The 25,123-nt window shown below is 38.2% G+C and overlaps 1 protein-coding gene across 1 annotated transcript; it reads right to left on the bottom strand.

The window, feature by feature from the left end:
- Window positions 1-268: 268 nt before the first annotated feature.
- On the bottom strand, window positions 269-1,837 carry LOC122660002 (transcription factor bHLH18-like). The gene is made up of 4 exons (XM_043855174.1): window positions 1,749-1,837; window positions 1,042-1,638; window positions 466-834; window positions 269-361 (listed from the first exon to the last, which is right to left on the bottom strand). Exons 1-4 carry the CDS (start codon window positions 1,782-1,784, stop codon window positions 281-283), a joined length of 1,083 nt encoding a protein of 360 aa, XP_043711109.1. The 5' UTR covers window positions 1,785-1,837; the 3' UTR covers window positions 269-280.
- Between the last annotated feature and the right edge of the window lie 23,286 nt (window positions 1,838-25,123).

The raw sequence follows: 25,123 nt of genomic DNA, 5'->3' as shown, positions 1-25,123 counted from the left end.
AGCGCGTAGAAAAAGTAATACTTAAACACGGTTTTGGGTTCATATTCATAATCGACCGCGCCAAAAAAAAAAAGTTAAATGACCAAAGTACCCTCTCATGCGCAAAACAACTACGAATTTAACCTCGTGACAAACAAAGTGAGATATTTTAGATGATACATACATACATGGATATTTTGTTTTAAACTCTATTAAAACGTAGTAGATAATTTCTCATTTTAAAATGGCCTTCTTCTTCTTCTTCGATCCTCTTCCTTATTTCATTCTTTTCTTCTTCTAATCACTCTAACATGAACTGCTGAAATGCTGAACACAGATGCCTCACCAGGTCCTTCACTTTCATGGAGAAATCTTCTTCCATCTGCAAAGAAACCAAATAGGGTTTTTCAAGTTATTAAACGATTTTCCTTCTCTTTTCAGGAAAACCCAATTCGAAAGAACAAAAAAAAATAGTATATAGATTACCTTTGCGACTACGGTTATGTCGAGAGTGGATTCTCCAAAAGGAATGGCACTGCTATTGATGACACAAAGATGAAGCTTCTCCATCTCAGCTAGGGTTTTCACTACAATTCCTTTTTGTTTCTCGCAATGGATCCTTATTAAGACATTCTTGTCTGAAACCCTCGCTTCGATTTCAGGGAGTGGATCGTTGGTGCCGAAGTTCTCTCCTGAGAAAGAATTGTCGTCGTCTGATGAAATCTGTGATTTCTTGATCACCACCACTGATTCCATGGCTTTTTTCTTCATTGCTTGTTCCTCAAGTGTCTTCACTCTCTCTTGAAGTTGTTTCAAGTACTTTATTGCATCTCCAAGAACAGAAGCCTTGTCCATCTGCCATAGTTCTTTCCATCATCAGAAACTTTAATTTGTTTTAAATTTTAATGTATGGATTCGATTATCAAGTATAAGAACCACAAGATGCCACCCTACTTTGAACCAATTGGTTTCAAGATATACGCTTAACATGGTATCAAAGCGGGTACTGTTGGGCTTCGTTGAGCCTAAAGTAATAATATCAGGAAGAAGGAAAATGGGTACCTTTTTGAGGCCTGGAACAATGGCTGAGAGAGCTATGAAACGCTGGCTGAGCTTCTCTCTTCTTTTCCTTTCTGCTATAATGTGGTCTTGTGAATGAGAAGTAGGTTTAGTTAAAGGTAGATCTCTCTTAATCCCTTGGCTTGTTTTAGATCCTTGGTTCTGGTTCCTGTAAGACCCTTGAGAAATCAAGACATCTGAGGAAGAGAAAATCATAGCCTCATCTTTGGGTTTCACAGTTCCAATTAAATTCCCAAATAACTGCTGAGCCTGATTGTTTGGCGAAGCGGCGCCACCGAAAGAAAGAATATTTGGAGGAGAAGAAGAAGAAGCTTCTAGAGTGGTGGTACAAGAGTTCCAGCTATTGTTGGTCTTGAGTTGCTTTGTGGGTCTCTCCATACCCTCCATGGATGATGAGCCACTAAAGGTGGTTCCACTACTTGTTTGGTTGAAAGTTTGGGGGTGGTGGTATGATGAGTAACTCTCAGAGGAGAAAGAGCTGTGGAAATCATCTCCAAGTGCAGCTGCCATGTGTTCAGTAGTTAACTCATCAAAGGAACTCATCTGACATTGATGGATAAAAACTGGATCTTCCATTTCCTGTTAGGTTAAGAACCAGAGAAGAAAGAAAGATTAATTTTCATAAATTAATCAAAATTTTCAATAATCAAATATGAGTAATTAACTACAGAAACCCCATATGAGCTTACCAGTTCAGATAACCACCGGAAATTTGACATCTCCATTGATAGATGAAGTTTCTTAATTTTCTTGTTCCTGCGAGAAATACAAAATTGAGGTTCAGGGTCAACGGAATAGGCTCCAAATTTTCAATATTTAAACTTAAAATTGAATATTCCCATGAACCCTTTACTTGAGAAAGCTTGGATTTCAGGTAGAAGGGAGAAGCAAAAAAATCATGTTCTCTAAGGAATTAAAAGAAACCCAGAAGTCTAATTCTCCAGAAAAGAAGAAGGAAGAAGGAGAAGAAGGAGCAGAAAGCCCACCTTAAGGCTTCAGTGCTTCACCTTGAGGAGGAAGAGTTTCAGAGTTCAACAAAGTCTTTGGAAGGCCAGAGGGAGGAGTCTTCTTTTTTTAAATGGCCACCATCCCCTCTGTTTTATAGTAGTAATTCCTGTAGGTGAAGCTAATTAATTCGCACGTGAGAATTGTCTCCTCTTTTGCTCTAACTGTTCCAGAATTCCAACGAAGCCAGAGGGTCTTCTCTCTATTTCTCTCTCTTCCGTCCAAATTCGTTTGAAACAAACACATCTCTAATATAATTTAATAAATAATAGTCTCATCAAAAAAAAAAAATTTAATAAATAATAGTTTCTGAGTGATCTCTCCGAGTAATCTGACACGGAAAGAAGGTATTGACGGCGTAACAGCTTTGATCGTTAATTTATTAAAAAACAAAAACAAATCACATTCGTAATCTGTCCAATCTGGACTCCCACAAGTCCGGATTATCACATCACCCTACCCCTCCATTTCGTTTTAATTAATTAATCTCCACTTAATTTCACTTCCCATTTCATAACTATTCGTGATTAGCCGTGGGGTCCTTCTCTTAATTTGGGTCTTCACAACAAAATTTTGGTCAAAGAAACCTTTGAAAACGGGTTACGCTGCAAATGGCTACCAAGTCACACTATCACGTTTACGATCAATTCACATAACTTAGAAACAAGGGGATTAAAATCTAAGAGAGACCTGAGGAACCGGTCCATTATTTTGCTAAAGTTTTAAAATACGAAAATTGGCCGATCCTATTGATTCTGATCCGATTTTGATTCTTGTTTGTTATTTATGCTGTCCAAAAATTATAATTTTTTTGAAAAGTATACGAAATTTTAAAAAAAAAAAATTCAGAAATTCTATATATCAGTAACTTTCTAATCTTTATATTTTAATGGAGGCAAAAGATCAATACTTGGTCGTATAGCCCTTACATTAACACAGGAGACAATGAGAGTGCATGCAGGGGATTTTTTATTACACATGGGGTAGGGTGATAATTTCTCATGCTCTCTTTTGCAAGGTGGTATTGTACCAGCACCTTTGTCTGTGAAGCCTATCTTCGAGGACATCATACATTATTTGTCTTCTTATTTTGTATCTTGTGATTTTAGCTTTGTTCCAAGGGAGAATAACAGTATTGTTGAATCCCAGACCAGGAGGGGATTGTTGGTAGCGCGTAGGACAATTTGACCCAACTCCGATCCATGGATTCGGGAGATGTGTCTTTCTCTCCTGTGTGTACTCCATGCATTATATGAATAAATTTCCCCATCCTCTCAATGTAGAGGGGGTTGGGGGTGTTCCCACCAAAAAAAAAAAATTTATTTATAAACCATCATATATATTTTTTTGCATGTAATATTCTCAACATTAAACACAAGCACAATGATTGTTTAATCATAAATCACAATGATATTCTTCTTCTTCTTTTTTCAATTTTTATTCGGTAAAAAAAGAAAATTTTTGAATACTCTATGGTCTTGGAGATTTGTCAAAGTTTTGCAAAATCAAGTCATCAAACAAATGAGTTAATCAACCAAACATGGAGATCTATGATCAATGCAACATATACTTCAAATTCATAAGTGAATCATACTAAGGTGCAAACAACCGTTAACTCGGTTGGCTGGAGGCATTGCAAGTTGGTGCATGCCCCCCAGGAGGTCAAGGGTTCGACTCTCTTGGATTGCATATTGTGCCAAAAAAAAAAAAAGGGCACCTTTCTCCCCCTCCCCCCTCCCCCCTCCCCCCTTAGTTGTAGATTGTGGGCTTGTCTTACCCTTCCCCTTAGTTTGTAGTTGGCCTTTGGGCCCTTGAGTAGGATAGACCCCAAAAAAAAAAAAAAAAAAAAAATATCATACTAAGGTAGGGGGGAGAATCGAGTTTTACCTATATATACCTCCCAAATCCGAAATGCCTCCATATATAACTCTAAAATTGAAAATGGTGAGGCTCTCTAAATTTTAGGGCTAATGAGATGCCCTAATCAATGAGATATCACAAAATATATTTGAATTCTCAGAATCTTGTGGTGGGTTTTAGCATTTGATTAGATTGGATGGTTTTAAGAATCAACTGATTCGACTCAAAATTGAGTAGGACCGATTTCAATTTATTCCAATTCTTTGCATATTAAATCGATCGAGTTAGGGCGATTCCAACATATTCTTATTGATTTTGGAAAAATTCAAATCACAATTGATGGAAACCAATCTTGTTCTTGATTCTGAGTTTTTAGACCTTTCTAAAGGATAACTTATTAAATAAAGGATTTAAAACAAAGAAAAAAAAACATATGGATCAAGTTAAGAGACATAATTAATGGAAATTACTTATTTCTAGTTTTTCTGAGCTTAATCCTTTTGGCGTCCGTGGCATCCGTAGTGAATAAATTAGATCAATTCAACAAGTGAACTATTATGTGTATGTATGTATGTATATATGTGTGTTTTACTTTATCTGCCACCGCCCTTTTTACTGCTAAATAGTACAAAAGAACACAAATATATGTTAATTATATCTTAAAAAGGTCAGTCTTCTTTTGTCCTGTTCTCCTGTTTCCCACTTGCAAATTTGTTTTTTTATAACAGCTTAGAACAAACCCAGCAAGGATGGATCATATTATTAATGTTAATTAATATGATACGGACAACTTGTCTCAATTTAGGGTTGAGAGCATTTAAAAAGGTGTTTTGCTAATTGGGCTTGGGCGATTGCTTCATACTTGAAAAATAAACATTCTATCATTCTCTATGGCTTACCCTTCTCAGTTCTTAACCATTAGAGACCTTGGCTATACATTTATGGCCAAATCAAATATAGTTTTATTGGGATTTATAAAAGAAAAAATCTTGTTATAACCACCGTGGGTGAAAATGAAATTGCAACTCTATATTTTGACTTTTTTAGTTTAATTAGCACTCGTCTTCTTTCAATGAAGGTAAAATCCTGTCATTTCATATTTATATTTGAAAAAATATGCAAGATAATGACAGCTTTTGAAAATGACGTAATGATAAATCACTTTCAAATAATTTTGAAAATTCTTTTTACTACTAACTTTGAGAAACTTTTAAAATAAAATAAAATAAAAGACAATAGATGAGGAAGTGCATGACGTTAGTGTACAGATTCTTATGCACATCTTTTCATATACCACTCGTAGATCCCACATCCGTTATTCTCAATAACTGTATGCACATCTTTTCATATACCACTCGTAGATCCCACATTCGTTATTCTCAATAACTGTCCTATATATTGAACAAATGGTTATCCACCCCCACCCTCTTATTGGTATAAAACTGCACTTTGACATTGTGGGGAAGCTCTGCTCTTTTTCGATTTAACTTTTTAATTGTTGCTCTCTTTTTTGTTTAGGTAAGACTTTTTAATTGCTGCTCAAGAGAATGAATCAACGAAGAGAGAAGCAAATCATAGGGCAAGAACCAAAATATTGCCAATCATGACTATGACTTATAACTAAACTATTTTATCATTTGCTGAGACCCTTATTTTTAATCAATCACTTCATTATTGTCACATTGAATCTGAAATTAATCACTATATTGTCCCAATGAAGCACAAAATTAGTACAAAAATGTCTGCTTCCTCCTCTTTTTTTTTGTCTTTCCTAAGCAGCAAAAACGAACATTAATTATTGAAAAATGCTCACTTCAATGTTCTCACTATCAAGCTTCTCCATGTTAAAAATATTTAGGCAAAAGGTTTTATGCATAGTCGTATCCGTTTCAAACATTGGATGGGATGAGAGAGATATATAATTATACTTCTATCTCCCACCCTCATTCAACAATTGTAAGACGAGACCATATATGTACATAGCCGTGCATAAAAACTAGGTCCAAATTAATCTTTATTAGAATGACAATGAGAATAATCTATCTAGAGCTGAGGATAACTTTATTTTTCTGCCCATTAATTGCTATCTATAACAAATTGGTTACCAAATGCTTGCAGATTTCAAGTCTGTAGCAACTTAGCAAGCTGGTTGGCTTCTTGCATGGCCCTTAGATTTTTGAGTTGGATATATGAAGAAATTGAACTTGTGTGTATAGTATAAGGCTTTAGTTGTAGACTCCACTTGTTTACCCTATACAAATTATGGAAATCTCTCCAATGGCTGCCTTCAATAAGAGTGTATTACATTGACCATGGAAGTAAAGAAGCAAGTGCATGCATGTGGGATTAAAATCCATTCCAATTTCTTGATCGTCGAGTGCGGTGTAGTTCAGGGTTGAGAGGTTGACACCTATTAGACGCGATATCCAACACGGTCCGAGATAGATTGAGGCACTTTTTTTTCTTTCTTTATTTTTTCACGAGCTCAGCATCGTTGGATGTTGTGTTTGCCAAGTGTCGAGCTCTCAGTCCCAAACTGCATTGTGCTGCACTTTTAAGGAATTGGCCGAAGAAGATTTTTTTTTTCATGCAGGTGATGTCAATTTGAAAATTTTGCGAAACTACAACATTTTTTTTTCTTAGACACACTCCTACAACGAGGACAAAGGAGGACTTTTGGGGTTTTCCCACCTTACCTTCCTACAGTAATTGGATTTTCTTTCATTGCCAAGGAAAATAAAATATTTGTTTTCTAAAAGAACAATGAGAGGGAAACTGGAGAATTGGTCCTAAATCCAGTATAGAATGATAACGAAATCAATGGAGGGTAGAGGGGAGATTGAGTAGATTCATTAATGGAAGAAAGATTGAAGAGAAAACTTAAAAGACTTAATAAATATGGATTGATCATTCTATATACCCCCTTGTGCATCTACTCTACTGCTGGTAGTTGACCAGCTCTACCGATCCTTCAAATGGCTAGGAGGATACGAAGGATAGATCATTCTCCCTACCCTGATCACCATTCTTTATAATTTTTAATTGTTCGATCAGATCCTACACTCTCTACACTCGAATCTCTTAAACATTCTATAGTTGTGGTTGGTATGCATTCTAGGTCGATTTCGAATTCTCGAACAATAAAAATATCTATTTTTATCATCCAAGAGTGAAAAACCGACCTAAAATGCATTCCAAGAATACATATCAAACACAACCGATATTTGTATCCCAAATCTATAATCTGTTTTTTCGGTAATATCCCCAAATCTATAATCAATGTACCCAAACAATCTTATATTGCATTTCATCGCTTTAACTAGAAGTCCAAAATTAACACATGAATAGAGCTTCTTTCATCAATGGTGGAAAGATTGCAAGTGTTACGTAACTGCACAATCAATAGTGACCAACTCAGCTTTCCACATCGACAAGACAACCCAACCCCTCAACCCAGGAAACTTTTCTCATGAGTGTAGATTACGCTAGCACTCCCATGAATCTATCTCTCTCCTTCTCATATGAAAAGACAATCTTACCCCTTTGTTTTAAGGAGAAGAGAAATAGATACATGGGAGTGCTGACATGGACCTTTATCGCCTACAATTCCCTGCCAAGTACAATTTCTATTGTTTTCTAACAAAGGGGGAAAAAATGATCATTCTATTCCCTGATCGAACACTCTGCCTGAGTGGGATCTACCCCTTGTTGTTAGAGTACTGTAGAAATCGTACCGGACAAAAAATCTTAGTCGATAAAAATTCGGACAGAAAACTCCTTTCCAATATAAAAAAAAAATTGGTTGGAAGCTATTTCAAGCAAAACGCGGAACTGTAGATAGATAGGATAGACAGAGAGAGCCGCAATTTTTATAGTCAAAATTTCAACTATTCCCACAGCGATATCGTGCGACGGTAAATGATAAATAAAAATAGAAAAAAAAATTGATTTGAGGAGGACTGAAGGTTCCACTACTCCACGTGGCGAAGAATTTAAATTGACTCATTTTTCATGTGAGGCTCCACGTCGTATTGTGAAATCTCACAATCTCTCTCTCAACACGTCACACGTTTGAGTCAATGAAATCGCGTCTAACTCCGGATGACCTGCCGATAAAACCTGTCACGTTCCATTCATTTAATGTATTATTATGCCAATTATCATGCTCTCTCTCTCTCTCTCTCTCTCTCTCTCTCTCTCTCTCTCTCTCTCTCTCTTTATATAGGATAAGTGGGATCCTAATTCTCAATTACCGATCTGCCCGGTAGGACCCTATTGCCAAGACACAGTAAGGTAGTAAAATACCGCCTTACTCCTGCCTGAGGGGGGGTAAGACGATCATTTATCGCCTTACTGTGTCTTGACAATAGGATCCTGCCGGGTAGCTCGGCAGTAGAGAATCCAAATTGAGGGTAAGTAACTAGTAAGTTAAGGTAAGCACCATCGATTCCTCATGATCAACCGCTCACTCATTCACTATTTCATCCTCTTGTTCGTCTTTCTCATTAGCATCGTAAATAAATCACCGCCCTTTACGATGTTACCTGAACGGAGATAGAAATGCAACAAAAGAGAATCTCGTACAAATTTTTACATTCTCTAAATATCTTGAAAGGCTTTTTCACATGGAGAACTCTACACTTGAGAGTAAAAGAGAAATTAATGTTACAAGAATACAATTAGATTTTGGGATGACTTGATTATATGTTTGTATAATCAGTCTCCACCTCCTCACAGTATTCAAACATACAAGGGAAGAGACCCAAAGAAGGAAGGCCACTGACCACCTCCTTTTCTAACCCATCCAGCTGGTTCAATCAGTTGTTCTATAGGTGGGCGCCAAACCTAAACCGGATCTGCCCAGGTTCTGTTAACAAACACCATCATCATCATCATTATCGTCATCAACCTTTCATTTACTCTTACGAGACTCAGTCTTCCCGTGGCGGCGCCCATGGAACGAATCCCCAGTTTACTCTTACGAGACTCAGTCTTCCCGTGACGATAGAAAAACGAAAAATAAGGCGCTAGCAACCTCCATCATCACCTAATCCTTCTCTATTACTGTTGCCACTTCAATAGAAAACGAAATGGGTCAATTCATTATTAGTATTTCACTTGGCCAGGCAAATTAAGATTCAAGGAAACACGATGGGCCTCTTTTAGAAATGGGTCTGTTTAGGTGTTATTTTGGATTTCTTAACTTTCTTTTGGTTACCCATCCATTTTCTATGTTCCCAAAATTTCTTTTAAGCTGTAATAATTTAGAATTGAAGTAATTTATCATTGTGTTCAAAGGAGAATGTTTTCCTCCACAGCACATACAGGAAGGGCTCAGCCACTATCCTAGGGTCCTAAAACGTCCCTTTCTTTATGAACAATCAAACATAATCCTCATTGTTTCGGGATACCTACTCCCGTCCATTTCCCTTCATCATGGCTTAAGGAAAACTCGGTCCTTATGTCATTATTAAAAGTTGAGGAAAATGTTCTCTATGGGGGAGATGCAGACCATGCCCAAACACAGTGGGGGGGGGGGGCGCAAAATGACCGCCCCATCCCCATGGAGAAAGTCTTGCATCACCCGAGATGCCAGCGTGTGGCCCTTGTGCTCCCCCACAGAAAACACTCCCCCTAAAAGTTATCATTACTTCTGCACATTTTTTGAGTACATATGCCAAATGATATGATTTGTCTAGAAGTGTGACTTACGTCAGCACTACCTTGAGTCTATCTCTCTCCTCCTTGTATTAAAAGACTTCTCCACCCCCTTGTTTTGAGGAGGAAAGAAATAGACACATGAGAGTGTTGGCTTAGGCCACACTTCGGAACAGAAAACTACGTCCCTTATAAATATTTTGACACCTTATAAGGTGTCATACCTTATAAGGTGTCGATAGCAAAATCCCTTTAGAAATTTTATGTTGTAATCTCACGTAACTATTCTACTAGTGGAGGCATTTGGCAAGAATTTAGTTGTTGAGCATGTATGACTCAAATCGTATTTGGTACCCATCTGATTATCATTATTATTAGAAAAAAAGAATGTTGTTTGATTGCATGGATCCTAATCCAGACACATGAGCGTCGAAATTATCATCTCCCCCAATAAAATCAAAATCTCATTCATATTAATGCTCATGCACATGCTCTCATTTGCCCTTACATTGGTATAGCGGCCACGTGACCAGGCAGCAATCTGTTGCCCTTTATTTTTATTACTCTTGGGTACCTTTCTTTGAAGAGAAAAAAAAAATCAAAATTTAATTATAAGATTCACCTCCTTTTTAAAAAATAATATAAGATTAACTTCTTTACTTCTCAAAAGATAATCACTTCCAGCCAAGCAAAATGGTACAAAACGTAGCTAGCTGACAACCAAAAAGATACTCTTAACCCTCAAGCAATATTCCTTTCCATCTTAATAAGTCATACCCCACACAAGGAGGCGACGTGGCAGAAATATATATATTACAAAGCTTAGTTAATGAAAATACAAATAATTAATGTCCAAGGAAGACTACTGTTACAAGATGAATCATAGGGGTTGATAGAATTTTGTATGTTACTAATAATGGCTCATCACTAATATTAAATCCGGAAACTACATTACAATCATAACCTTTGGTTATAATCTTATTAAGTTACACTTTAAAAAAAATGGGTTTTGTAGTCCAAAATCCATCCTTTCTTGTTTCAAGGGGTTGGTTCTAGTTCAGCTCAGTTCAACCACAGCTTGGCAGTTGAACCAGCTAAGGCATTTTGATTTTCTGATTCACATAAAAATTGGCCTGGTAGGGAAAATTATTCGATGGGAAAATTTTTCGGTGTTTATATCCTATCTAGACACCTGTTCATGCTTCATTAGGTCTCAATAATAAAAAAATAAAAAATCCAATTATTTTATTTTTGGACAAGAGATCTCTACTTAGTCGCATGGTCTCTACACAAGCGTCTAGGCCAATGGATGAGCACGCCTAAGTATCTATCCAGGGGCAAAGGCATCTTCTCACGATGCCCTGTGAAAAGGCATAGGAAACACCACCAAGTAGAAATCTTTTTCCCTTTCTTTTTAAAAAAGAAAAAGAAAAAATCCAACTCTGTATTTTACCAATGCGTGCATGCATGGCTATTAAGGCCCAATTTGATAAACATATTAGTATTTTTTATTTTTATTTTTTTAGGAGAGAGAAATTAGTTTTTGTGCTCAATATCCTGTTCTTGAGCCATACTTAATCTTTGCCTTTTGAATAGTCTCAAGTCTTCCCTTCACATGGGGGACATTATATTAGTCAATCAAGGTAGGGAAAGTACACTAGTTATTGTTGTTTAACAGATAGAGAACCTATAAGGGAATAGCGTAAGAGATACCCCAGAGAGAGAGAGAGAGATAGTGAGTGGTGGAGATTAAAGATTTAGCTATCAATAGATTATGTATTTAAAAAAACTTGCACAAAAAGACAAATGAAGAATATAGAAACTAGATTGGGGGTTAGCTGCCCCTGATTTAAGTAATCAAAAACCTCTGGAAAAGATTAGTCATTAAGATGGAATTGAAGAAAAGATGTTGCCACTTATTTTGATCTTTTCCAACTTATAGCTAACTTCCCTCCGAACCATCAACACATGTTTCATGTTATATTAATTAGAATAAATCATGATCTCTAAGAAGTACTCTTTTCATAAACAAAATTATTTTTAAACCCTTTAAATAATCACTGTAATTAAGAAATCCATACTGTTAAAAGACCTGTATGTAATGAGAACTGGGTTCCTCATTTTGTTATCGAGGAGTCTTCATCTTGTCCTTACTATGACCAACAACTAAGATCCACCTTAATCTCCGGAATTTTATTATATCATTTTAATTCCCAAAAAAAAATGTGACAGTTTATTCCACAAAAGGATCTTGCTTTTTTTTTTTCCCCCCTTCCTTGTATACAAGTTGATCCATGGGGTCCTCCAAGCTGGTCATGATTCAACCTATTTAATGACAAGGGAACTACTTTTTGATCAATGAGAACACTTAGACCTGCTCAATATGAAAATTTAGCATTACATATAATGTTACTGTGGATCGATGTGTCCACTGAATTTTCTCAAATGACTGCTCCCCATCAAGATGAGGTGAAGTTAATGTAACTTACTGGTTGTTAATAATGAGAGATTGATTACACATGCACTAGCAATGACCCTGCATATGATGAAGGGAAACATATCATATTGTTTAAAATTATCAATCAGCCATGAATCATAACTATTAAGATATTGTAATCCATTGCTGGGTCTCATATATTTCTAAGATTTGCATCTATCACAATCCAAATTTCTTGGGAGGAATATATTGCTTTTTAATTCACCCACGAATAAGGCACTAAGATGATCCTAAACCCAACCTGTCACCTCTAATAATGAATAGAAAAGGCTAAAGCAAGGTATTAGTTCTTCTTATGGGGTGCCTTAACTCTTAATTCTATTTCTCTTGATCTTCTTCCTGCACTAGTTAAATTTGGTGGCATTTGCAATATTTTTGTAATGTTGTTGGCTGGGGGAGATAGGGAGTTCTTAAAAGATTTAGTTTGTCTGTAAGCTCATTGACTTGAATCTTTATTTGTTTGGTACCTAACAGAACCTACTCATGAATAATACAAGTGGGCTTAAGGACATGCTCTCCAGTTATCCTTAGTTGTTTCTCTTCCAGCTCTAAAGATTAAGCTCTGGTTCTCCCTTTTTTAATGCTCTGGGTTCTCTCTTTCTTTCTCAGGTTGGGGGTGAGAAGCAAAATTTATATTTCATAGAAAATGCACAGAATCCAATAATGTCTGCTAAGCTAACATGACAAATTCGTAGATATTTATGTATTCTGTTCCATAAAATAAAAGTTGCACTTTTGTCTATAATCCCATGCGCAGGTGTATATCTTGTGGAATCTCAAAACTAAAATCTAGAGCCTGATCCTCAATGAGCTACTTGTGTATACTTAAAGGGAAAGAAGAAAAAAAGATCTACTTGTGTAGTATAAATACAAGAGACTTGGTCAAATGGCTTAGTTGTACTAAAATGATCCTCCTCAAAGTAGTTGAGGAACACGGCATTTCAGCATAATTAAACTGACTTGTACCCTGAATAATGTTTCCTTCTTTCTTCTTTAATATATGAACGCATTTCATTCTGTTTTTTTTAATTTTAATATTTGATTGTTCAAGTGTATAATCTATATATACAATATGAAACTGCTTTCTGCATCACCTGTAATCTAGAGAAATAAAATGATCATATGGCAATTAATTAGTTTTCTTTAGTAAGAAACTACTTGATGGTTTGAGATCCCCCCCCCCCCCCTTTATTACATCTGTCATAAATAAATGCCTAATTTATCAGCAAGTTGACTTACCCCTTAGATCTATTAAAACTCTTCAAAAGCAGTTTCTAAGATGTCTGTATAAAGTTTGGTGTTCATTGTTCATCCATTTGGTCTTCCCTGTCAATCAGGACAATTTAGTTTACAAATTGCCCCCTCTTCCACAGAGAACAACCTAAAATAGTACACAATTTATCCTACTAAATTTAACATCCAAAAATATCCTATCTGACTGCAGGACTTCTTCAAATAATTTACATGGCTCAAAGCAGCAATCATGGGACGGTACAGATAGTTTATAGATTCCTTTGTGTGTCATTGGAACATTGGTTGCCCACATTGGACACCTCAAATTATGTACTGCAATCATGTCCCACACTGCGTAAGCCAATGAGAATGCAGGAAATGGAATCCTTGGAACACCCAAGTTCTGTGCATTGCTGTTGTCCAAGTAACATAGGTTTCTAATGGCATCTGATAAGAGTTGAATAGAGATAGTTGATCCAAAATGATGGATCATTTAGGGGTTCATGAAGGAAGAGAGAACATTTATTTATGACTCGGATGTGGAAGAGTTACTTCTAGTTACATCAGTTCAACACTTTTAACTTCCTAATTGGCAGTCAGCTTATAAGTTCAACCTAGAAAACAGGGGACATTGTTGGAACCCGTACATAATAAGATAAACTCCAAAGTTAGCTATTGGATGTGTTGATTTGTCACAAGTCTGTCTTGCAGAATCTGTTTTGTTATTTTTTGTACCTTAAAGAACAACCTTTGAGTTCAACTGTTGGGATTTAAAAACTCAAGTACATCAGAATTGAGGCAAGTTGCTATCATATTGATTCTTAGGAGGTTGCAGTTACCTTCTTACAATTACAAGACTAAGAAAATGAGTTGTTTCAGTTATCTTCAGTGGCTTTTACATGTACTGTGAGAGTAAAGTTCAATTTTCGCATCAAATGCAAAACTTGAGAGGGTCACCCAGAAAATCAAATCACGACATAAAAGAAGTTGTGATCTTCCAATCAGCTATATAATACTAGAGAATTAAGATATTGTTGTATCATGTAGTATTGCCGATGAATTTAAAGACAATGAAATGACTTGACATGATGTGAAACAAGAATCACACCACAATTAAGTAGAGCATTATAACAGATACTGTAGAGACCACCGGGAAGAGGACAAAAACTGCCTTGAAGTCGGCATGAAGCGGCAATGAAAAATATTTTTCTAGCACAAGAACATTAAATTTGTGAAGAACTCAACGACAAACTTCAAACACCATTCTTATATTTATTGAAAAGAAAATAGAAAAGCACTTTCAGCACCAGTACTGATTAATAAGAAATAGTGACTAACAGTGATGACAGTACTAGATCCACACAAATAATTATGGTAAGAGTACCAAATTGAGATAAGTAGATACCATAAGCATATTCAAGGTATGGAAAAGCTTTCTCAGAACTGGATGAATATTAGAATTCAATGGCTAATTCTGGCCATAAAAAAAAATGTACATTCTGAAAAAAACAGTGATATAAATTATAAATTCAGTAAACAAGAAAAATCATACATGTGTGATTTATTTTGTGTTTATCTATTAGAATTTAATATGGTAAGCATGGGTCACCATCAGGGGGGAAAAAAAACTCATATCTTTTTATGACAAACTTTTTACATGCAGTAATTAAAACAAATTTTCCACTAGATGCCGTAATAGAAAAGAAATATTGTTTACTCCCTTGAAAATTTAATGATCCTTTTGCTTCTTGGGCCACTGGATGTAACAAATCAAAGGATCACATCATGATTTTTCTCGCATACCTGAAAACGCTGAAAATTTAAAATTAAAATGTGTAACTACAAAGATCTTGCACATTATAGAAAAGTATGTTTATTACACTACCGTTGTAAAAAATTCACCATGTATCCTGTGAAATAACTTGTGCCAATTGTCAAGAGATAACAATGCATATCAATGGGAACTAGAACTAGAAAATTATTGTTTATCTTGAGAAAAAATGTAACCACTACCAACAAGATACAACTATAGAGATAAATGGTGATATTTTTTGTTAAAAGAGAGATGTAGAGAATGCTTGAATGAATAAATCGATCATTCAGACCCTGTTTATATAAAGAACAGAATTACAACTGAAAATAGAAACTTAACTCAGTCCTAGTCCTACTAGGAATTCCTAATACAACTAGGAATCCCAAACTAGGACTCGGCTGGGGAAAAACAATAAAAGGAATAAAAAATAAAGAAAAAGAAACATAAATAAAGTGGGACTAACCACCCTAACTCGACTAGGACTAATCCTAGTAAGCTAGGACAGGTAGGACCAATCCTAGTGGAACTAGGACTGCTTACCCCAATCGGGTAAGCAGTAAGTAGCCTATTTCAACACTCCCCCTCAAGTTGGAGCAAAGATGTCGATCATGCCCAACTTGACTAAATTGGGATGAAACAATTTTTCAGACAATCCCTTGGTGAAGATATCAGCAAGTTGATCCGCAGATGTCACAAAAGGAATACAAATCAGCCCATCTTCTAACTTCTCTTTGATGAAATGCCTATCCACCTCAACATGCTTGGTACGATCATGCTGTACAGGATTGTGTGCTATACTGATTGCAACTTTGTTGTCACAGTACAACATCATAGGAAGACGAATAGGAACACCAAGATCTTGTAACAACCCTTTAAGCCAGAGTAACTCACAAATAGCCTGTGCCATAGCTCGAAACTCAGCTTCGGCACTAGAACGGGCAACAACATTTTGCTTCTTGCTACGCCACGTGACAAGATTTCCACCTACAAAGGAGCAATACCCAGAAATAGACTTGCGATCGGTAGAACCAGCCCAATCAGAATCAGTATATGCTTCTATCCGTAGATGACCATGTGTAGACAAAAGAATTCCTTTTCCAGGAGCTGACTTCAAATAGTGTAAGATACGAAGAACAACCTCCATATGAGAAGAATAGGGATCATGCATAAACTGGCTTACAGTATTCACGGCGACAGCAATGTCAGGACGAGTGTGTGAGAGATAAATCAACTTCCCTACAAGTCTTTGGTACCGACCTTTATCAACAGGCTCCCCTTCTTTCTCCTTGAGTCGAACAGTAGGGTCCATAGGAGTATCTGAAGGATGGCAGCCTAGCAACCCCGTTTCAGCTAATAAGTCTTGGACATACTTCCTCTGGGAGAGAAAAATGCCTTTAGAAGATCTGGCCACTTCAATCCCAAGAAAGTATCGTAATTTCCCTAGATCTTTAATCTCAAATTCTTGTCCAAGGAAGGTCTTCAATCGTTTGATCTCATCACCATCATTACCAGTAACTACTATATCATCGACGTAGACTATAAGAACAGTGAGTTTTTCACCAATCCTCTTTATAAAGAGTATGTGATCAGCATTACTCTGCTTATAGCCCACAGAAATCATAGCTTTGGGGAACCGGCCAAACCATACTCGAGATGACTGCTTCAGCCCATAAAGTACACGTTTCAGTTTACACACTTTTCCTTGGTTTCTGTCATAAGAGAACCCTGGTGGGACGTCCATATACATCTCCTCATCCAGTGCTCCATTTAGGAAGGCATTTTTTACATCTAGCTGCTGCAAATCCCATCCAAGGTTGACTACACAAGATAATAACACACGAACAGTATTCAACTTTGCAACAGGTGCAAAAGTTTCCTGGTAATCAATGTCGTATGTCTGAGTAAACCCCTTGGCCACGAGCCGTGCCTTATACCTATCCACAGTGCCATCAACCTTCTGTTTCACCACAAACACCCATTTGCATCCAACGATTTTCTTCCCAGGTGGAAGAACCACAAGCTCCCATGTGTTATTTTTCTTCAAGGCCTCCATTTCTTCCATCATAGCTGCCTTCCACTTTCCGTCTGATAGAGCTTCCTGCCAATGGTTAGGAATACGAATAGAAGAAAGAGAGGAAACAAAAGCATGAAAGGATGGGGAAAGTGAGTCATAAGAAACAACATGAGATATGGGATGCTGAGTGCAAGTCCTGACACCTTTGCGAAGAGCAATAGGTAATTCAGGAGAAGGAATATTACCAGGTGGCGAGGCAGGTTCTGGATCCGGGTTCGACAATTGGATGGGTATTGGAGCAACAGTTGATTAAACCTGCTTATGTTTCCTTCCATAGGTCTTCACAATACGGTCATCAATCCTCCTCTGAAATTCACTAATAGTCCTCTGGATAGGAGTCTGGACCGGGGTAGGTTGCTCCTCTTGAATAGAGATAGTCTCCCCCTGTATAGGAACCTCTCCCCCTGAGTCAGGGGAAGTACTGGGGACAAGCCGAACTGGTTCAGACTCATGGTAAACAGACTGAAGTGGAGGTGGAGAGTCAATAGTCAGCACATCTTCACTAACACTCCCCCATGAAGAGGTGGGGACACATAATATGAAACATGTTCATGAAAAACAACATCCATGCTAACAAAAGTCCGGCGGGAATGAGGGTAATAACACTTGTACCCCTTCTGGGTAGCAGAGTAACCCAAGAAAATGCAGCGGAGACTACGTGGGTCAAGTTTACCAGGGGACCTTGTATCCCTGGCATAACAAACGCAGCCAAACACATTAGGTGGGACTATGAAGGAAGAAGAGCCAAGTAATAGCTCAATAGGGGCCTTGGAAAGAAGAACCCGACTGGGCAACCTATTAATTAAATAGGTTGCAGTAAGAACTGCATCTCCCCAATAAAGGGAAGGGACATTGCGAGCAAACATAAGAGGTGGCGATTTTTCCTCTCAGCACACCATTTTGGGCTGGAGTGTCAACACAGCTGGTCTGATGGAGGATTCCATAGGCAGCAAGTTATTGTTGGAACTGACCTTCCATATACTCTTTCCCATTGTCACTCCTCAAAATTTTAAGAGTGGCAGGAAATTGGGTCTTTATTAATTGATAAAAGTCTTGAAAGCAAGAAAAACTTCATTTTTGTGTGCATAAGGTATACCCAGTGAACCTAGAATAGCGATCAATGAAAGTGACATACCACCGATGGCCGATCGGGGAAGCTTTCCTACTAGGCCCCCATACATCAGATATGAACAGTATGAAATAAGGAAGAGGATCTCTTATTAGAAATAGGATAAGCTGAACGTGTCTGTTTAGCCAATACACAAGGTTCACAAAAAAAATCTTCCTTATTACAATCTTTAACTAATGCTGGAAATAAATTTGATAAAGTTCCTAAGGGGGGATGGCCTAGTCTAGAGTGCCATTTACGTATTTCGAAGAGAAAGATGTCGAAGGTAAAGACGAGTAGGTGTAGGATCTCCATCAGCGGTACAATCCGCCATGCACTTTACCCGATCCAATCGTCTTCCCGAGTCCAGCTCTGAAAAACACAGTGAGTTGGAAAAAAGGTCACTTTACAATTTAGGGATTTAGTGATACTGCTAATGGAAAGAAGGTTAGTTGTAAATTTGGGAATATGCAACACAGATGACAGGGTAAGGGAAGGAGAATAACCAATGGATCCTTTCCCTGAGATGGAGGAGAGGGACCCATCAGCAATTTCGACTTTATCCTTACCAGAAGCAGAAGAATATGTATCAAAAAGGCTAGAAGAACCTGGCATGTGATCAGTAGCACCGGAGTCTATGATCCATGGAGTGGATACTACCGATGCACAATGACCAGCGAAAGAAATACCTGTACGGGCAAAGAAGGAACCTGAATTGGCAGCAAACGTAGTAGAAGCAGCGGATGTGTTTAACATACGACGGAGAGCCTGGAGTTCTTCCTGGGAGAAACCGATGTCAGCAGTAGGAGTTGGGGCTACACTTTCAGTGTGATTGGCTTTGCTTTTAGACTTAGCACGTCCTCGTTTGGCCTCAAAATCAACAGGCTTGCCATGTAATTTCCAACACTGAGCCTTCGTGTGATATGGTTTGTGACAATGCTCACATTTCACAGGCTCTTTAGTAGTGGTAGCACCAACACTGTCAAAAGAAGTAACCGGAGTGGAGGCAGCAGTCAGCAATGCTGATCTCTCAACTTTGGGAGTAATCATCATGGCAGCCCTTCTTGTCTCTTCACTGTGAACATAAGAAAAAGTTTCCTCTGAAGTGGGGAAAGGAATCCGACCAAGGACTTGTACCCGGATAGGATAATAATCATCATTGAGGCCAGCCAGGAAATCATAGACCCGAAACTTATCAACATAGGAATGATAGACAGTGATGTCAGTAGTAGTAGTAGGTGAAAACCTAGCATAGTGATCCAATTGCTGCCATAAACACTTGAGGGCAGCATAGTATTTAGTAGACGCTCTGGCGAGTGGTATGTTGGAGTGTCTTCCGATGTCATACACCGAGCATCATTACTGAACGGCCATAAGTTCCCTTGCAGATCCGGATCCGGGTAGCGTGTCGAGGAGTAGATATTGATGGAGAGGTCGGTGGTCATAGAATTCATAATAAAGGACATCACCATAGCATCATTGGCAGCCCATTTAGTACGGGCAGCACCTTCTTCAGTAGGCTGTGTGGTGGTGCCACTAAGATGGCCAGTGAATCCCCTACCAGCCACAGTCAAGGAGATAGATCTGGCCCAGATGAGGTAATTTGATCCCTCAAATTTAATAGCTGCAGCATAAGGGAGAAATTCTGTCCATGGCTGAGAATCAATTCCAGAGTTGGCCGTGGTTACATCTGAGTCCCCCATATTGCAGACAAAACAGTATAAAAACTGAAAGATGAGTCCCTTCTGTAGCAACAAGAACCAACCCTAAATAAAAATCGATAGGTAGGGTTTTGAGGAAACCCTAGAAGAGAAGTCGATTGAGATTCAGGGGTCTTCAAGTCGTAAAAAAAATTACAGAATCTGTCTTCAAAGTTGATGCAGATCTGTGCAACAAAACTGCCCACGCAGAGAGGAGAAATAAACCAGATCGAGAAGCAGCAGGTCTTGAATATTTGTTCAAAAAAACCTGGAGATTGATATGGATATATGCCTCAATGTTAGGAAGAGAAACAGAGACAGCAGCTGTCCAGAAAAACCTGCAGTGTTGGATCCCAAGAAAACCAGCCTGTAATTGTAAGAGAATCTGATCTTTAATAAGGGAGAACTCCAAAAATTTGCAGAAGTGTGGGCAGCAGCTATCCATCAAAGAACTTCTTAAATCATCAATTGTTGAGGTGAAAAATTAGGGCAGCATCTACAAATCACCTCATTAGATGCAGTGTTGGATCCCAAGAAAACCAGCCTGTAATTGTAAGAGAATCTGATCTTTAATAAGGGAGAACTCCAAAAATTTGCAGAAGTGTGGGCAGCAGCTATCCATCAAAGAACTTCTTAAATCATCAATTGTTGAGGTGAAAAATTAGGGCAGCATCTACAAATCACCTCATTAGATCTGCCCTAGGTGGAGAAAAAACCAGAAAAAGTGAAGAGAGTTGAGTGGGGGGGGGGGGAGATGGAGATCGAGTGATAATGGAAGGAGGGTGGGGGGCTAGGAACCAGGCTAGATCTGAGAGACTAGCTCTGATACCATGTTAAAAGAGAGATGTAGAGAATACTTGAATGAATAAATCGATCATTCAGGCCCTGTTTATATAAAGAACAGAATTACAACTGAAAATAGAAACTTAACTCAGTCCTAGTCCTACTAGGAATTCCTAATACAACTAGGAATCCCAAACTAGGACACGGCTGGGGGAAAACAATAAAAGGAATAAAAAATAAAGAAAAAGAAACATAAATAAAGTGGGACTAACCACCCTTACTCGACTAGGACTAATCCTAGTAAGCTAGGACAGGTAGGACCAATCCTAGTGGAACTAGGACTGCTTACCCCAATCGAGTAAGCAGTAAGAAGCCTATTTCAACATTTTTATTTTCAAAAGGATTAATATCATTGGCATAAGCTCAGAGATCAGCCAGAAGAGGAGTTCAGATATACGAATTTGACCCAATGAATCCAGCAAAATCATAAATTTAGTTGTTGCTCAAACTGATAAGGCCAAATGGTTCAATGGACCCGATCTCTCTCTTTTTTTTTTTCTTTTTCTTTTTTTTGGGGGGGGGGGGGGTGTTGGTGGGGTGGGTGGGTGGTGACTTTGTAGCAAACTTCAGATTTTATATGGTGCATTTGTGAGAATGTAAAGTGGCATGAGTTGATCGTAGATGAGGTGCATGTGGTGTTGGCATGCATGGATACAATCATGCATGGCATGAAGTGATGGTCATGTGTATGGTTTATGGCATGCAGCAATGCATACATGGGCAGCAGCTGGGCTGCATTGGGGTTAATGCATGGCCAACAGCCAAGAGGCACAGGCTGCAGCTCATGTGGCTAGGCCTCAACATGAGTACAGCACTGGACGTCAGCTCAAGAGGCCACCATGGCAGCCAGTTAAGGTATCATGACAGTCATGATGTCTATGCAGCCATGCACTTGTAGCAGCAGCACGGCAAGGAGAGCACAAGGCATGAGGCAGCCGGCCTGGCAGGATCATGTGTTTCAGCCGTTCGCAGTGGCTATGGGACCCACACAAGGAGGGCAGGGGGCAGGGTTGTGTGCCATGGTGTTGTTTTTCAAAAAAATTTCAATCCATATGCTATGATTTAACCAATATGCACAAACTGTAATCCAGAATAAACTCTGGTGAGTAATCATAGCATACCATTACAATCCCTCCTTTGGGCCAAAATTGCAACTACACAGAAAACAATAAAGAAGCCTCCCCACCTTTGGGCATGAGAAACAACCCATTGAATTGCATGTGTTTATCACCCTATCCGTTTTAAGTTTGGGAACATGTGAGCTTCTTTGAGCTGCACATCATCCATCAATTCAAATGCAATTTTATATGTAACTAGAAATCGTGCTAGCATGGCACAAATTAGTCCTCTTTGAAATCTCAAAACCCAATAATTGGGCCACTTTGGCAGATACCAAATCATTGAACTCCTTAACTTCAATGGCAAACCTCATTAGTGACCGTCTAAACCTGAATAACCATACAAACTAGGATAGCTTGGTTTCCAAAACCAACAGGAAAACAGAATTTGGAGCTGACCGGTCAACCGGATGTACTCGGTTATATGACCCTGGTCCCTGGGTGAAGATACTGATTAGAAAAATGTAAGTGAAAATATGCAAAAAAGATCAAAGCAAAAGTAAGGGATGCTGAGATCACTACTTTATGGTGCAAAGTTGTGTAAAATTGTAGAAGGCACTCAGAACACAGCCCAATTTACCACACACCATCAAAATGTGAACTCGCACTTGTAAAAAAAAAGAAGAAACGGTTTTTTCCAATTCCCTCACCCATCCTGTCATTGTGCCAGAGCAACACAAGTATTGATGCAAAAGTTGTTGGACAGATAAAGTTCATGCAATTGAGAGCTTGAAAGAACTGAAGCTTACAGGCTTGGGCCTAAATTCATAGCCCTTCACTTTCCTCAAACAACTTTTGTACATTAGTGTACACATGCTCATCTTCCAGTCAGTTCAAGTTATTCTATGACGTTTTAAATTTCCGTTGCTGCTAAACTATCATTCATATAATCTGGAGTACTAATTATGGTCCAACTGGTCTGTACTTCAAATTTTCATCATTGCTTCATTCTTCATGTTTTACCCCAAGGAAAGTAGAGCAACGACATAAAAGCGAACTGTTTACAAGAAAATTGGCTGTTATCTAAATTGAGAAGAAGAAACTCTAGAGGTATGAATGCTAGAATGCACTATCTAAATCCCCACCCCCAGGGGGAAAAAAAACAAAGGATGAATAGAAATTCTGGATATCTCGTTTGTTTTTATGAATTGGGACCATAAAGCTTCTCCTCCATTCCTTTGGCATTTTCCTAGTGGTCATAATCTTGTTAAACAACTTGGTTAGCCAGGATAGACCACAAGGTTCTACGTTCTTCCACACTTCAAATGGGATCTCGTCTAGGCCTAAGGCTTCGCCTACTTTCATCTTTCTTATCGCCTCTTTTACTTCAAGCATCCAAATTTTGTGTATATATCTACACAAAGAGGTGTCCCTAAGTATGGCTTTTGGCCGACCACTTTTATTGGCTGACCGCTTTTGATGGCCGACCACTTGACCTGACCGTCCTAACAATGTATCAAACCGGAAGGACGTTGCAGATCACCAATCTTTGGATCAAATTTTGAGCATGATCCAAGCAGAATCTGAGGAAGGCTATAATGTACTTAAAAGTTCGGTTTTAAGTCCTCTTTCAGATGCAAAAAGAATCAGGTCATTTTCATTTTTACACAGAAAGTTATGCTGGTCGGACTGAGAAAAGTTCAATCTGCCAAACTGATTCTGGTCCAATTTGAGCTGCTGAACCAAGCACGAGTTTGGGTTGTTTTGGGGGCTTTTTAAGTGAAACTTAGGGTTCATTTTCAGTATCTCTTCCAGAAACGAAAAGAAGGAGAAAAGGAAGAGAGGAGGAGTGATTGTGAGCATTGAATCTACTCATCTACCACCATCATCAATGGGATTGAAGCAATATTGAAAGTCTTGAAGGGTAGTTGTACCATCATTGAAGACTTGGTGAAGATTCATTGCAAACAGTGAGAAGAAACAGGGGAAGAAGCTTCTGTAAGTGTGTGTGAAAGATCATCAAGAGCATTGAATCCTCCAACTACCTTTGGAAGAATGTTTGAAGGCACATTCAAGTGAAAATGTTGATGGTTGTGCTCCATTGAAGAAGAAGAACTCAGCATCACTTGTGGTTATGCATTTATGAAGCTTTAAAGCTTTGTATTGCTCAAGTGAATACAAGAAGGGAGCCATTGTGTCAGTGTACTTGAAGATTCAAGTCTCCCCTTTTTTAAGGTTAGTTGAAGATTACAGTACCACCTAGAGATTTCTATAAAGCCACTTTAAGCAAGACTGTCAAGGGAGGTAACTTTAAGATTAGCAAGTCTTTTATATTTAACCTAGATTGAAATGTGTAGAAGAATCTATGGCATGCATTGAAAGAGGGTGGGACTTGCATTTACTTTGAATTTGATTTATTTATATTGTCAGCTAAGTGGGAGTTTAACTGTAAAAGGTTAGGTGCCCTAGCATGAGTGGGTGCTTAGGTGGAAGCAGGTGTTACATCACCTAGACTGTAGTTGCAGTTGAATACACAGTCAGTATTGAGCAAATACAAAACCCTGGGTAGGTTATTACTCTGTCGATGTAGGCATCTTGTCGAACCACGTATATCTTGTGTATTGTTCTTGCATTTATTTAGAAGTGTTGTGTGCTGCAGGATAGGTGTGCACATTACACAACCTGGTATGTCTGGCCACATGGTGGTTGCAATTCGGATGTGCATGTGAATAGTGTGTGATCGTGATGCAGATTCATCACCAAATAGGGCTTGTTTCATTGGGAATAAGTCTAAGGTTGGGTTACATACATGTTAGGCCTTTGATCCCATGGGTTTCTAATGTAATAGGCCACTTTTATGGGCCTAAAATATGGGTAAATAGGTTGCATACGGGATTAGCTCCCATACTTAGCTTTTTATTTGGTGTTTTAAATTGAACCGGTTCAACCAATGGTTCAATTTAAGTGATTTTATTAGTTTTTCTTTTAGTTGTTTAGTTAGGCTGGATTAAGACTCTATTTTGAGTCTATTTCAGTTTCCTAGTCAGTTTAAGTTAGCTAATAGGTTAGGGATAGGATTAGGCCTTTCCTTTTTAGTGTCTAAGTCTATTTTTGAGTCTTCAAAATAAGTTTGTAAGGGAGGCCAGCATTGAATACGAATTTGATTAATAAAAACTCAGCTTTATGCTTGCTGCCTTTGTTGCTGCCTTTGCTCC

Source organism: Telopea speciosissima, chromosome 4 (assembly GCF_018873765.1).
Source record: "Telopea speciosissima isolate NSW1024214 ecotype Mountain lineage chromosome 4, Tspe_v1, whole genome shotgun sequence".
Classification (NCBI taxonomy): Eukaryota; Viridiplantae; Streptophyta; class Magnoliopsida; order Proteales; family Proteaceae; genus Telopea; species Telopea speciosissima.
The sequence above is the reverse complement of the archived record's forward strand: the minus strand, read 5'-3'. Positions and strand labels throughout refer to the sequence as shown.